Here is a 14,799-nt window from a genome sequence, read left to right as displayed (position 1 = left end):
TCTGGTTGGAATGTGCAGCTGGAACATAATATCTAGCTGCCCAGAGAGCTGCTTTGTCCTTAAGATGCCAAATTATTTTTTTTTTCCTGTTTAATCCTTTTTCCTCCTCTCTCTTCCTACTATATTCCAGTTCTTCCATGCACAAAATGCATTTTTCCTTAATACCATTCAAGAACATCTCTGGAAGGACAGATTATTTCTGGAGGGTTTGTGTGGATTTTGTATTAGCAAACCTGCTCTACTGAGCTCTGTTGTGTAAAGGAAGATTCAGTCCTGATAGTAAATTCTGCATTTCCAGAACTTAGGAATGAGGGATAGAGCTGTGGGATGAAACTGGAGGTTCCCCCCATGATCAGCCAGGCCTCACCCCCAGATCAGACACTGTTAGTAAAGATGCTTGTTGTTTTTCTGATACAAATTTATGTGTTCTGGGATTGGGGTTGGCCTTCCTCAGCTCACCTGGCCACAGGTGCACTGTGAGATTTTGGCAGGAGGGAGCCCTAGCCTTTGTCTGCACCGGTTTGGGCAGAACCAGAACTGTTCATTCATGTGCAGGGGCGTCACTGCCCTGGAGACCTCTGCTCCTGCAGTGCCACAGGCACCTTCCCAGCCCTGAGCACAGGAACTCTGTCTGGAACAGCATGTGGAGATCTCCTTGGAGATCTCCTTCCACTGTCCTTCTGCCATGGCACTGAGCTGTCCCATCAGCCTCAGCCTCTGAAATCTGCACCAGGATGCTGCTGCTCCTGAAGTGTTTGAGGGAGATGAACTGGATGGAATCCTGCAGGAAGCTGAGTCCACTTAGAATTATCATTTCTTCAGAATGGGACATTTCTCTTTGTGTTGAAATGAAATGATGCTCTGTCTCCTTGGGGCTGCACAGAATGTGAGCCTTTCAGAAGCAAGTCCAGCATCTTTGAAGCTTTAAGAAATACAAGCTTTAGAGAAAGAGGGGGAAGAACATTTGGGATGAAGCTTTGATAGGGTGCTGGAGGCAGGATCCTGAGGCCAAGAAGCACGTAGGAGTAGAAGACAGAGGGGGCTTCTCCACTCAACAAAGGAGCCCTGTTTCAGAGTGAAGCAAATGCTTTCAGACTGAAGTTTCAGTGAAGTGCAGATGGCTGAGAAAAGATCTCAGACTAATGAAGTGCTTGAAATAAAAGCTTTGGAGCAGAACTTGCAAATGCAACCACCTTTGACTTGCCTCTTTCATTCTGGAGTTCAGTAGCTCCATAATGCACACAGTACAGAAGATCAAGGAGTGGGTAATCTTTGCAGCTATTTGCTCATCAAAAAGGTGGTTTTTTAGGTAATTTTTTTATACTTGGTTGCATTTGCTGGTCAGGAGTAGTAAAAGATGCATAGTGACACTATTTAACACACTTTAATAATTTTATCTGGACCAGTAAAGTATTCCTGCATGGCCTGTCCTTTAAGCTCCAAGGATGAATCTCTGAAGTCTGCCATGTGTCATGCTTTTTCCAAAGCTGCCCTGTGTGTGTCTGGATGGGTTTTCTAGTTCTGCACCTGGATTTCCTGTGATGTCCTTAGCACGACAAGCTGAGTGTGTGCAGGGCTGTACTGGAGCAGGGATGAGTGTCAAAGCTCTCCTCCTTCCCAGCTCTCCCTCCTCCCCTGAGAGCCACAGGGAGATGGGAATGGGGGTTATGGTCAGTTCAATCACAAGGTTGTTTCTGTTGCTGCTCAGGGACAGGAGTCAGAGTCCTTCCCTGCTTCAGCAGGGAATACTCTGGTGGGAGACAGTTTTTCATTAATATCTCAAAGTGAGTCCATCCCATGGGCAACAGTTCTCCACAAACTGCTGCAACGTGGGCCAGCCCTTCAGCCTGGGGTCAGCCCTTCAGGCTGCTCAGCATCACTTGCTTTGTAATCACCAGTTTCCTATGATTAAATTACTCACTGTTTCAGCAGAGAGCTCCCTCACAGATAGTATCAAGGAGTCATTAACGTTTGAAAAGACCTTTAAGCTCGTCAGGTCAACCAAGATGTGCCTGAGAGTACTATTGGAGACCAGTGCTCCAAAATTAAAACATTACCAATAAAAGGGGGTTTTCTCTGCTGAGGTGGTGTGGCAGCACACAGGTGATGGTTACTTCCCTCACAATGGGATACTGAGTGTCAGTTAATGAAAGTTTGTAAAGGACTTTGGCAGAACTCATTGCCTGAAAGGTGTTTTAACATTTTAATTTGATAGTTGTCTTTTTCTTTGCTTCTGCAGTGCCAAGACAAGCTGTGCCCTGCTCTGATTCCCAAACCTGTGAGCAAATGGATGGCTTTGAGAATGGAAAGATTTGTACTCAAACAGGCTCCCAGCAGCACAGGGAGAGGTACAGAAATCACAGATTTTTCCCATTTTTTGTTTGAAAACATTTAAAGGGAGCATGGTGTTGCTGTGAGTAGAATGAACCTGTCAGACCAAGTGTTACAGTTCTATACCAGGAAATCCTGCAGACACCTTTCATTTCTTCAGGTCCTCAGCCCAGGCCTCCTCATTCCAAGAGGTTCAGAGACACTGGAAACAGTGCAGGAATAATATTTTAATTTTATATTGTTTTTAATTTTGGATGTTTAATGATATCAAAGACATTCCAGATGATTGCAGAAACAGGAAATAATGGAAATGTTACTACCAGCAGTGGCTGTCAGGTGGCTGAGGCTGGCAGACCTGTCAGACGTCTCCGGAGGAAGAGAAGATTGCCTTTGGATTCGGAGGATGAGGAGGAAAATGCATATGAGGATGAGGTAAATGAGGCTGCATGTACTTCCTTTAAGGAGAGCTGTGAAAAGCAGGGGCAGTTATCTCAGAGTTCCTTGTGCAGTGCCAACTGGGCTGAGGGAGCTCGTTCCATACCCAGGCAATGGTCTGGGTCTGATCCTGATTTACATCAGTGATAGGAATATCTGTTCTGAGGAGTCACAGGGGTGAATCAATAGCTCAGGTGAAGTGAAAGTCAGGAGTTCACAGTAATAATACCACGTCTGTTGTGATTTTGTGAATAACTACATTCAAATACTGTTGTGTGGTATTGAAGGGCAGTGTCAAACCACAGGGTTTGTTTGGGTTTTATTGCATACTTGCATGTACTCTCACTGTACTACCAGAAACCTGTATTAGTGCTGCATAACCAGCAGTATCTCAGTTCTGAGCTGATCTATCCTTCAGTTTCTTGCAGCCCCTAACCCCCTCCTGGGGCCCTGTGCTCTGCTCCTGCTCATCAGTGCCTCTCTGAGCCATTTTATTCACATAATGCAGAGTTCTGTATGGCAGAACAGGGGCAATAAAGCTGCAGCCTCAGCTGTCATGAGCAGTTTAATTCATCGTCTTGCTCAGCTTTTCTCTGGGATGTGGGTGAGATGTTTTAAGGGGTGGATGTTTTCAGAAATCCTTGCAATCTCTCTCTTCCCCCCTTCTCCTCGTTCTCATTAGAAACTGTCCCCCTGTCCCTTCTGGGGAGTGTTTGGCAGGCAGCTTTGTATGGCACATTTTGCCTGATTTTGGTTTGCTCTGAGAAATGATGGCCTGGGAGAAATCAAGCCCAAGTTTGCAAACACACAGAAGAAATGGGAATGAGGGTCGGGCATGGAGTGTGACACAGAGAGACCACATTGTCTGGGGTGCTCATCTATGACAGGAGTTACTTGAAGCTTCCACTTCCTTCAGGTCTTCATAAATTCCTTTTTTTTCCCCTGTATCCATTCCCTGGCATAGATGGATGTAAGAAAGGGAAAGGAAAAAGGATTGTTCCAGTAAGGCTGCTGATGTGAGCAGCAAATCCTGCATTGCAGAAAGCAAATCCTCTGTATTGTAATGGAGATTTTGGTCCTGTGCTGCTCTTTAACATATAAATGAACTTCAGTAGCATATATTTAATAACTTGTAAAGCACTTTGGGTACCAAGATCAGCTTATCTGTGTAACATTCCCTCCTGATGTTCTTTCAGGGTTGTTAAAGAGACAGCAGTGCTGGCTAGTAGTCCTTTTAGTTACCTGTTACATCCGTGTTGTACCTGCATTGTGAGATGATCAGAGGGAAGGAAAAACAATCTTGCTAAACTTCTTTTTAACGTATCTGTGTCTAGGAGAAGAATAAATCAAATAATATGAAAAGCCGCAGAAACACTAAACCAATAAAACAAGGTGAGCTAAGCTCATAGTCTCTTTTCTTTAATGTTTATAGATTTTTTTTTAGTAGCTATTATAAAGTGAATAATAATAAACAGAAGAATAAAGGACAGGAGAGCTCATTTCACATTCAGAACAGCTTATTGTGTCCATAACCCTCTTACCACTGTCAGCTTCAGAGGTGTATTAGCAGGAATATCCTGGATTTGTCTGCATAATGGACACAGAGTAAGGATCTGGAAGGAGTCAGCTTCATCCAGAGCTCACTGAAGATAATAAGAATCTTTTTTTCATTGACTTTGGAGAGCTTCAGTCACAGCCTAGAGTGCTAAGTAAAAAATAAAATTGTAAACAACATGATTGATTATAGACTATGAGTTAAATGTATTATATACCTTAAATCAGTCAGTATGTAACTGGGGGGGAGAGTTTTAATGTACATTTAGAATGTAATTTTCTGTGTGTATGACTGTGGTTCTAGCAGAATGAATCCAAGTTGTTTCCATCATCTGGGAGCTGCCTCTCTAGTAGATGCATTGTATTATTAGGAGGTTATAAATATATGTGTGTATATAAAAAATATTGTGAACTTAGCAAAAAATCACTTGGTTTTTAATTTATTTTATTTTAGGCTTATTTTAGCTGCAATTATGTGCCTCTCTGTGCTGCCTGTTAGTTTATATTTAACCCCTTATTCCTCTGTGAAATGTCAGGAGGAGGAATTACTTCGCACAATTTTAAGTCAATCCGTCTTGTCCAGACTCTTCCTTGGCACCTTTCCTTGGGCAGCTTACCAGCAGTCCAGGTGCCACAGTTCATTTGACCTGTGATACAGTAAATTTTCATTTCCTGAGGAATGAGCACAGTTTTCCTATTGCTGGAGTTTCCAAAAGCAAGCAAAAGCAGAGAAGGAAAGCAAAACCTTTCCTCAGAAGTTGAGTAACACTGCCTCTTCTGGGGTGCCACAGCAAACATGGGAGAAGAAGGAGAAGAGAGGAGAAGCAGAGCAGGAGTCATCAGAGAGAAGCGTTCATTTTCTTGTTTTTGATTAATTAGTGCTTCCTGGAAAGAAGAAGGTATGGAACTGGTCTTCCTACTTGGAAGAGGAACAGATGCCAGCTGCTTCCCAAAAGCTGTTCAGAGAGGTTAGCAGCTTTTTTCATTCTCTTGCTGTTTTTCTCAGGCAACATTACAGGATTACTGGCAGTCACAGGATTACCAGCTCAGTGGAGGTGGGACTGGAGACCACCCTTAAGCTAGCACTTGTATTTCTGAGTTGTTTTGGTACAAGTAGGCCAGGGAAAGAGGCATTTGCCCTGGGCATCTCATCCCAAAGCAGGGTGTAAAAAATGCTGGTTGAATCGCACAAATAAGCAGCAGCTGTTTGGATCTGCTCTCCTCTGGACCAGTGGGCTGTTAGGCAGCTTCCAAGGCCGGCTGGGGAGGGACAGCCTGCTGTCTGTCACGTTCCTGTGGGACTGAACAGAGCCCTCCCAGCCTGTCCCTGTGCTGCTCAGGCAATGGTGTGGGCACACTCAGAGTGCCAGGAGGGAGGGTGGGCTTGTGTCAGCCACATGGCAGTGCCAGAGGCCGAGTTCAGCCTTGGTGAAGCTGCCTCTGCACCCAGTTAAATGTGCAGCTCCCAGTGAGCTCTTCAGAGCCCAGGGCTGTTGATCCTTCAGAGGGAGCTTAAAAGGAAGGTCCAGTCCTGCACTGAGTCATTTGCAATCCCAGTTCAGGGTGCTTTTAAACTTTTACTGTATCTCAACTGTTTCACTTGGATTAAGACTGCAGATAAATGAAAAACACAAAAGCTTTCTGGAATAACTGTAAAACTGGGCTGCAGATCAAGCCTGCCTTGTCCCTTTCACCATTTGAAGTTGACAAGTTACCTTTTGGTGGGAGTCTGGACTGACACAAAATGATTATAGCTTTCCCAGCTCTTTGATTCTGCACTGAGCTGGGAAGGGGATTCTTTTGTGTTTGAGAAGAGCTTATTTCTGCATCTTCTCAAAGATGCATTTGTAACTAATTGCAACAGTGCAGTGGTTTTGAGAGATTAATAAAATAACGAGTAAATATAAAATAAGGTCATGGTGCCTTTACTGATCCCTGAGCCTGCACCTGTCTGTTGGAGCCACAGTCACTTGGGGTGGGATTTTCTTCTCTGAGTTGAGCTTTTAAAGCCTGAAATATAAAAATTGAAGCCTTAAGTATGTTATGACTGCTCTGCAATAGATTTTGTCTTTAGGAATTAAAAACAAATGTTTCTTCCCCCATCACAGTATCAATCATTCCCACAAGGCCGAAATGGATTTAAAGTTGGAATGAAATTGGAAGGGGTGGATCCTGAACACCCCTCTCGATTCTGTGTTCTCACAGTTGCTGAGGTAGTTGCTTTTCTTGTCTTTGATTCCAAAAGTCCCATGTACATCTAGAATTATTTCTTTTTTCAATAAAAAGTAGAAACATAAGAGTAATAGCACTTTAGTTAGTTAATTAATGGTGACACTGAAGGAAAGATGTTATGTAATTAAGGATCTTTGCCTGAAATCCTACTGGCAGATTTTTGCACTTGTAACTAAGAATAGCAAACCTATTAATTGCCTGTAGTGAATGATTATGAAAAAGAACAATGCCATGAGGCCCTAAGATTTAGTAAATATAAACAAGTCAGAATGCTTTTATGCAGCTTCAGTTATATGAAATCTGGGTTGATCTGGTATAGACATTTAAGTTCTGGGGCTCCTTTTGTACCCCAGGAATGTGTTCATGGCATGGAGCAGGGGCTCAGGGAGGTTCCACTGAACAGTTCTATTTCCAGCTGTTTGAAGTGGGGAAAGAGGAACATGGAAACTGGGAGAGCAAGTAAGTTAAAATACAACTAGAGTTTCTGAGAAATAAATGAGATCCTAAGTTACTTTCTCTGTAAGTGCAAACATGAGGGAGTGTTTTATAAGTGATTATTTTTCTCCTTTGTGACCCTTGGTGATAATCAGATCTTCTCTCACTGTAGGTCCAGGGGTACAGGATGCGACTGCACTTCGATGGTTACCCAGAGTGCTACGACTTCTGGGCTAATGCTGATTCCTCAGACATCCACCCTGTGGGCTGGTGTGAAAAAACAAGCCATAAGCTGCTCCCTCCTAAAGGTATGACAGAAAATAGAGTGGTGTACAAGAAACCATAAATTCTACTAAGATGTCCTGGCTCTGCATATTTCATTTTTAGTGTGATTTCATTGTGGAACTTGATCTGAGGGGCTAAAGGGAAGAAGTTTAACTAATACAGTGACTCACAAAAGAGCAAAATATCTTCTCTGTGATATTCCTAAAGACTGACATTGTTAGTTGTAGCAGAAACTCTGGATTGAATGTCTCTCTGTGCTTCAGAACATACTTATTTTCTGTGTTCAGTTCTTTCCTGCATTCAATTTCTAGAAACATTTGAAGGTTGAGATTAATGATTGGACATTATGGTGAATAAGAGAGAGCTGGTTTAGCTGAAATGCACAGCCCCTGGAGATCATAGCGGGGCAGTTTTCATGCAAAGTTCATATTCTTTCCAGGTAATTTCCATTTCTGAAAAACCCACCAGAATGTACTAGGGCCATGTAAAACAATCTTTTTTTCTCTTTTCATAGGTTTCAAGGAGGGAGAATTTAATTGGACTTCCTATCTGAAGAACTGCAAAGCTCAAGCAGCTCCAAAAAGCCTTTTTAAGACCCTCAGCAGTGTAAGTGGTGATATGGAATAGAAGGGATTTCAATAGGTCTGGTGCTAAGTGAGTTTTGACCAGAATATTTATGTGGTTTTAATATGCTTATGTCAGAGGTACAGCCATGGTACAATCAGATGCAAACTACTTCCTGCTGTGTTTTATTTTCTAGAAGGAAAATTAGTACAATTTTTCTTCCTTTCCCCAGTCACTGACATTCCAGAGAAAGAATTTGTATTTTCTTTCCTCCTTAATGCTGGAGGAAAAGATTTACTGAACCGTTTAATAAATATATTACAACTGTCTGTTTTACTGTGCCCCTACAGTCAAGATATTTGTGTCACTTTCATGTAATTTAATAATTTCCAAAAGAATTTCTGGATTCCAGCAGCATGCTCATGTGTGCCGTGTGATTCATTATGGGGCTGTGGATCTTGAGCTTTTGTCATCCTTCCCCACTGGTGCTCTCTCAGTGGCTGTTAACCTCAGTTCCTGTGAAATCCTCCATCCCGTTCCATGTTACTAGGATGGCACGAAGCCCATGGGCTGGTGGATTGGAGGCTGCATGTGGACAGTCACTGACTCCAGTAGGATCAGGGCCCAGCTCTGCCCTACTTCCCACTCAGTCACTTTGTCTCCTTGAAGACTCTCCTAACTTTTCCACCAGTAAAACAGGATGTGCAATGCCCATTATCCTCAGCAAATCACTGCAGGGTGTCTCAGCCTGGGAGGCTGCAGTGGTCAGTGTACCTGGAAATTCTTTTTTTTTGAGCCACATTAGCTCTTTTTTAGTAATAGTCATTGCCAGAACTCATGGAAAATCCTGTCTGCAAACATCTTGATAGTCACTGTAGCGTGTTTTGTTCTGTGGGTTTTGCGATCAAAGGAGTTTATAATGGGGATTTCAATGGCTTGATCAAGAATGTGGCTGATTTCTCTTTCCTGGTGTCCTGTTCCTCAGCCTGTCACACCTTCTGGGTTTCGTCTGGGAATGAAACTGGAGGCAGTGGACAAGAAGAACCCGTCCATGGTTTGTGTCGCCACCATCACAGACATGGTGGAAAACCGGCTGCTGATCCATTTCGATAACTGGGATGAGAGCTACGACTACTGGTAAAAGACTCTATTTCTGATACATGTCTGAAGGTAGACTGACTTTGTTTTACATGCAGGCCCTGAAGTTGGGATCTTATATCAGTTTTCAGGCATCTGAGTAATTACTTGGGGTTTTCACAAAGAGCCAGTTGCCTGGTAGTTCCCTTCCCATTTGTGTGCTGGGCAGCTCAGTGCAGAACCAGTGGGGGGTGCCTGAGCTGTCTGGGAAGCACTGGAGGTAAGAAAACTTGTGATGCCTGAAGGGGCTCCAGGAGAGCTGGAGATGGTCTTTGGACAGTGGATGGAGGGACAGGACACAGGGAATGGATTCCCACTGCCAGAGGGCAGGGATGGATGGGATATTGGGCAGGAATTGTTCCCTGGGAGGGTGGGCAGGCCCTGGCACAGGGTGCCCAGAGCAGCTGTGGCTTCCCCTGGATCCCTGGCAGTGTCCAAGACCAGGCTGGACAGGGCTTGGAGCAGCCTGGGACAGTGGGAGGTGTCCCTGCCATGGCAGGGGTAGAATAGGATAGGCTTTAAGGTCCCTTCCAACCAAACCATTTCAAGATTTACTTTGTATTTCCCTTTCTTTTGGGACAGCTTGAATGCCTTGAAAACCCAGTGTTACACATTCTAACGAGGCAGTGCTTGTCTTCTACACCGTGATCACACCCACTGAAAGCATCTGCTCATCCAGCAAAGGCCTATCAGACAGCATTTGAAATCCTGCCTTTCTTTTTGCTTTCCATGTGACTGGTGCCAACTTTCCCTCTTTGGTACAGGTGTGAAACGAGCAGCCCATATATCCGTCCTGTTGGCTACTGCCAAGAAACTGGAACCCCACTGACAACACCACCTGGTAGGTTGCGAGTGAGACTTATTTTCTGCCTCAGCCAAAAAACCTGCAAACTGTATCTTCCACATAATTACATATTTGCAAGTTCCAGGTTCGCTTCAGAACTCTTTACTGCCTGAATTCTACTTTTTGCCACTGCAATTATGTTTTCATAGTTCATTGAAGAAATCTGTCTCGGTTTGAAAAGACAGATGTCTGCTAAGGAAGGCAGGAGTATCCCTTGAAATGAAAAATGTAAACCACCCCCCTCCTATTGTAATTTTGAAATTAAAGGACTCTCAGGCAAAGATATGGGACTAGGAATAACAGTTCCTTATTAGAGAAAAACTATATATTAAAAAAATAAAGATAAAAATAAAAATGCAGTAATACAAAACAAAGCAGTGCCAGAGTGAGAGCAGGCCCTGGCACGCTGTGGGTCAGGGGGTGGCACAGCCCCATCCCATGGGGGCTCAGCCCTCCTGCAGTGCCAGCTGTGGCTCTGCTGGAGCAGGGATCCTGCACAAGGGGGGAGTTTTCCTCTGCAGCTCCAGGGCTGCTGGAGATGGGCCTGGGCTCCCTCTGGCCATGCAGGGCAGCAGAAGCTGCTCCTCTGGCAATGCCCTGGGCAAAGGCTGCTGTGCTGTGCCAGGCTCACATTGGATCCAGGTAGGAATGCTTGGCTCCTGCCCTGGGCGCAGCATCTCCCCATGGGATGCTGGAATTGGATCAGCCCTGCAGGGACACTCAGTGGCCATGGACAGCAGAGATCTCCTGCAGGGAGGATTGGCTGGGGGAGAGATCAAGAAAACTGCCCCAAGAACAGCAGAGAACTGCCCAGCTCTGACAGCTGGGGACTGGACACACAGCCCCAGCCACATCTTGCAAGCTAGGACAAAATGGAACAGGGTTTGGTAATTTATAATTGAATTTGGTTTTAGAAGGGAGAAAGTGAGAAGGATTTCCAGCATTTCCTTCGGGGTGAGCTGGGAGAAAAAGGGATCTGTACCATGATTTCCTAGATGGAATTTCTGAAGTCACAGAATACTCTGGGTTGGGAGGACCCATAAGAATCATTGAGTCCAACCCTTAAATGAATGGCCCATACAGGGATTGAACTATGGCCTTGGCATTTTTAGCACCATGCTCTAATGATTTCCTAGATGGAATTTTCGTAAATGAAGGAGTAACTGAATCCACATCTCTTTCTGCTGTACTGGAATTTGGTAAATGAAGAGAATGTTGGCAAATAAGAGAGGACAGAGCGTACAGGGAAACCAGTGTTTTTCAGGCCTTGGAAGTGCTCATTCAGCTTAAGAATAGCAAACATAAAAAAATTAAGCCTGACATTTGTCAGACTGACAGCCCTGGAGCGAGAATTCCTGTAGTTGCTGTGTTCCAGGTTCAGTGGAGCAGGAAGCACTGCCCAATCCCTCTGCATGGGGGGAATTGGCCTCAGTGTCTTCCCTGCAGATGTACAAGGGGTTGTGAACATTCCCTCTCAGCAGCACCTCATCTGTCCCTGCTCCTGGAAGGTTCAGCAGGGCTGGGCTCTACAGTTCTCTGCTCATATCAGGATTTCCTGTGCCCCCACAAAACCTGCAGCCAGTTCTGGTCTCTCTGCTGAAAGACTTAATGCAGTAGTTTTCAGACTGTGCTCTGCATTTAGTCACTGCACCCTCCTGCCAAAAAGATCCTGTCCTGGGGGTGAACATTACTGAAATAGGAAAAACGTGGAGCAGTTTCTTAAATGTAATTGCCCGGGAGAGACACGGCACTGTTGTTAGAGCAGCACACCTGTGGAGCTTTTTCTCTCCAGGCTGCTGGGTTTACTGAGCCTGGGTGAGCGGGCAGCAGGAGAGGAGAAGGTTCTGCAGTCTAACAGGTGCTCACACATAGAGTAGTTCATAAAACAGGAAATTAACTTGGTTATGCCATTGGACATCACAGAATCATCTGACTAGCTCACAACTGGAGTTTTCTTTAGAGCATAAGAATTGATTAAGCTGTGCAGAAGTGAACTCGCCAGGGTTCAAGCTCAGTGTAACACTGGGGAACTGGCAGAGCTGCTCTGGGTGCTGAAGGTGGTGGGTAGGAGCAAACAGGCCACTTTACAGCACCATCCATTGTAAGTGATCATTACAGTGTCACAGAACCGCCTTTTTGCTGTTTGTAACAGTAAATGTGGAGTTTTTCTTACAGAAATGTTTATTCTCTGTTTTTTCAGGACACAGGGATTCCAAAGCCTTCTCATGGGAGAAGTACTTGGAAGAAACTAATTCTCAAGCAGCTCCTGCAAGAGCCTTTAAACTGGTAGGTGAATGTCTTTGGTTGCTCTTGCTCAGGTGCTATTATCCATCCTTTTTTGTTAGACGCTTTATTTGAGCATAGTTCACCTTATCTGTGCGAGGAAGGTGAAACTGTGGTTTACTTTTGAGTTAAAGATCATCTCAATGCAGCTAAAACAAAAACACACAGCAAAATACAAGATTTTTTTGTTTTTTAATACTATGGAAGGCTGGCTTGGAAAGGATTTTTGACTAAGTGTCTTCAGTGGCTCCATTAGCAGATTTAAGGCAGAGCCTTCAGTCCACAGTGGCTTCCAGAGGTATGTGGGAAGTGCCTGATAGAGGCACAGAGAGGAGAAAGAATGCAGTTATCTGCTGTCCCCTCCACACGAAGTTTTAAAAACCTTTCTAAAATTCACCTGGCAGTTGTGCAAATCTGTACTTCCCTGGCTGGTGAGGCTGGAATTAAGGAAGAGAAGTTCATATCAAGGATTTACGTGTGCTGATACAGATCGTGGTCCTTCTGGGGAGGAGCCAGCTGTGCCCTCCACAGAAATAAATGTATTAACAGATGAAGGAGCATCTCTGCCAAACCCCTAAGACCATCTTGCAGACTCAGTGTGAAGGTGCTTCTCTCAACCTTGAGACAGTGAGCTTTTGTTTCTTTCATTGCAGTTCAGTGTGTTTATCTGGAATCTCACTGTGAGCAGAAACAAACCAAAAGCCTCTAAAATGACTGTACTTTTAATTTGATTTTTTCCCTTCCACTCTGCTGGCTCACCTTCCTAAACTTTGCAATATGTTTAAAAACTCTTCTTTGCCATCATGACATTTGTCTTGGTTCCTTTTCCTGAAGTGGGAGTTGCAGGTTAATACCTACTGCCCTCCTGTGTATTTTTGTGGAAAGGTCTTTGGGACTGAGGAGGAAAAGCAATCAGGGAGGCCTCAGATAAGAGAGGCGAAAATTCAGCCAGACAGGTTTGATAATTGCCAGATTTCAGCAGGTGTCCACATGAGGTTGGTGCAGGCTGCAGAGTGGTGTCAGGGAGGTGGAAGAAATTTTGGCCTCTTCAGAGAACAGTAGGGCTTTAACTGGAGTTATCTGCAGCACATCCAAAACATCCCTGGGATTGAGGTTTCCCATGGCTGGGAAGCACCTTGGAGCCAGGGGCAGGATGAGGAGTGGAGCCTGTCAGTGGGACACAGTTGTTGCCCCCAAGGATGGACTAAGCTTTTTTGAAATCCCAATAGAGCTGGAAAATGTGAACTTAAAACGCCCAGCCCAAGTCCACTGTAAGATCTACCATTGTGGCTTCTTCCCTCAGATTTTCAGGGTCTGAAGTGTGGTGAGAGATATCTGAACATAAGAGGCTTTGCTCAGGACAGGGAGCCTGTTCAGTACTGAGAACTCCCTTCTTTGGATTCTTCCAAAGTGAAGTGTCTTCCCAAGTGGGATGCAGCTGCCTTGTCTGCCTTCTTTTCTGTTTTCCAGACATTTCTGCAGCCACTGTTCTGCTCCTTCAGGTATCAGGCTTTGGGAGAAGAGTAGAAAGACCAATTCTGGCCCTCATGAAACTCCAGAGTGCAAATTAGCATCTAAAACTGTGTTTCAAAAATGAGACAAAAAAGAAAAGGTATTTGATATATCAGCAGTTAGTAGGACTCTTTCAAGATCAAACCTCATTATTTTTTTCTGGCTTGGTTGGATTGAAGTGCAAATAAATGGCAAAGCTATTGATTTTTTTAAAAATAATTATTATTATTCCAGCTAGCAATTACAGGAAATCAGTACATAAAAATGCGGGTTGAGAGCCAGAACAGGCATTTCTCACTGAATTAGCTTTTAACAATTTTAAAGAGCTGTCTTATGTAGTCTGGAGACACGGGTCATCAGCACAAATAGCAGGTCTTGGGTCTGGATTTCTGCCCTCTCCACCCAAAAACTCAGGAGACAGCTCCAATGTAAGCATTGTTATTTCAGCCCATCCTCTTGGGCTGGCAATTTCAAAACATTCATAAACGATTGCCAAAAGGACAGCAACCCTTCAGCAAGGCTTAAGCAAAGAGCCTGGCTCCTCTTCTGGGCAGGATTTGGACCTTGAGCCAAATCCTCAGCCCTTCTTTAGGGGGGACAGACAAGGTTGGCTGGTTCAATAAGATGCTCTTGAAAATAAAAGCAGTTTAGATTGTCTGTTTTGTGGTGTGTCCAGTGTCTGATAGATGTCTGTGTCCAGGTGAAATGGCCAAAGAGCAGCCTCAGGTGTGGAGTTAAACCCCTTAGCTCAGTAGTGCATCTCCTTCCTGCCCCCAGCCACTGGTGATAAGGAAGGGTAAGGAGGGTAAGGAAGACTGGGAGGGAAGACTGATTTTAATAATTTCATTAACGTGGTCATGTTCAAATAGACAATTTATAATTTCTTGCTAAAACCCTCACCTCTGTGTGCAGAAGTGAAGAGAGACATGTTTTGAATGAGCATCCGTAACCTCCTGCTGAGGAGGTCAGAGGAGGAATTTGCAGTCAGATAAATGGAAAAATTGGTAAAAGCTGTCTATTGCTTAGAGGTTACATAGGGTGCACACATCAGGTCAAAGAACATTCTGGAGTTTTCCCAACATCTTCAGGGTTTGAGGAAAAGGGTGAGTGAACAATTTGCAGAGGAGGCTCCAGGGCCAGAGCTGCTGTGAGCCCCAGCACAGCAGCTCCCAGCAGTTGTTCATGAG

At 44.4% G+C, this 14,799-nt stretch overlaps 1 protein-coding gene across 1 annotated transcript in view; it reads left to right on the top strand.

Moving 5' to 3' along the window:
• LOC118695568 (lethal(3)malignant brain tumor-like protein 3) overlaps positions 1-14,799 on the top strand; it is a 42,531-nt gene that overhangs the window by 7,555 nt on the left and 20,177 nt on the right. Inside the window, exons 2-11 of the mRNA XM_054517208.1 lie at positions 2,240-2,348; positions 2,655-2,763; positions 4,101-4,158; positions 5,200-5,288; positions 6,429-6,533; positions 7,160-7,295; positions 7,787-7,878; positions 8,822-8,973; positions 9,738-9,814; positions 12,018-12,103. Coding sequence (XP_054373183.1) covers positions 2,287-2,348; positions 2,655-2,763; positions 4,101-4,158; positions 5,200-5,288; positions 6,429-6,533; positions 7,160-7,295; positions 7,787-7,878; positions 8,822-8,973; positions 9,738-9,814; positions 12,018-12,103 — 966 coding nt within the window. The 5' untranslated portion in view covers positions 2,240-2,286. The remainder of the gene's footprint in view (positions 1-2,239; positions 2,349-2,654; positions 2,764-4,100; positions 4,159-5,199; positions 5,289-6,428; positions 6,534-7,159; positions 7,296-7,786; positions 7,879-8,821; positions 8,974-9,737; positions 9,815-12,017; positions 12,104-14,799) is intronic.

This window comes from Molothrus ater, chromosome 24, assembly GCF_012460135.2.
Source record: "Molothrus ater isolate BHLD 08-10-18 breed brown headed cowbird chromosome 24, BPBGC_Mater_1.1, whole genome shotgun sequence".
NCBI classification, from domain to species: Eukaryota; Metazoa; Chordata; class Aves; order Passeriformes; family Icteridae; genus Molothrus; species Molothrus ater.
Note: the sequence above shows the minus strand (reverse complement) of the source record. Positions and strands in the feature narration are given on the sequence as shown.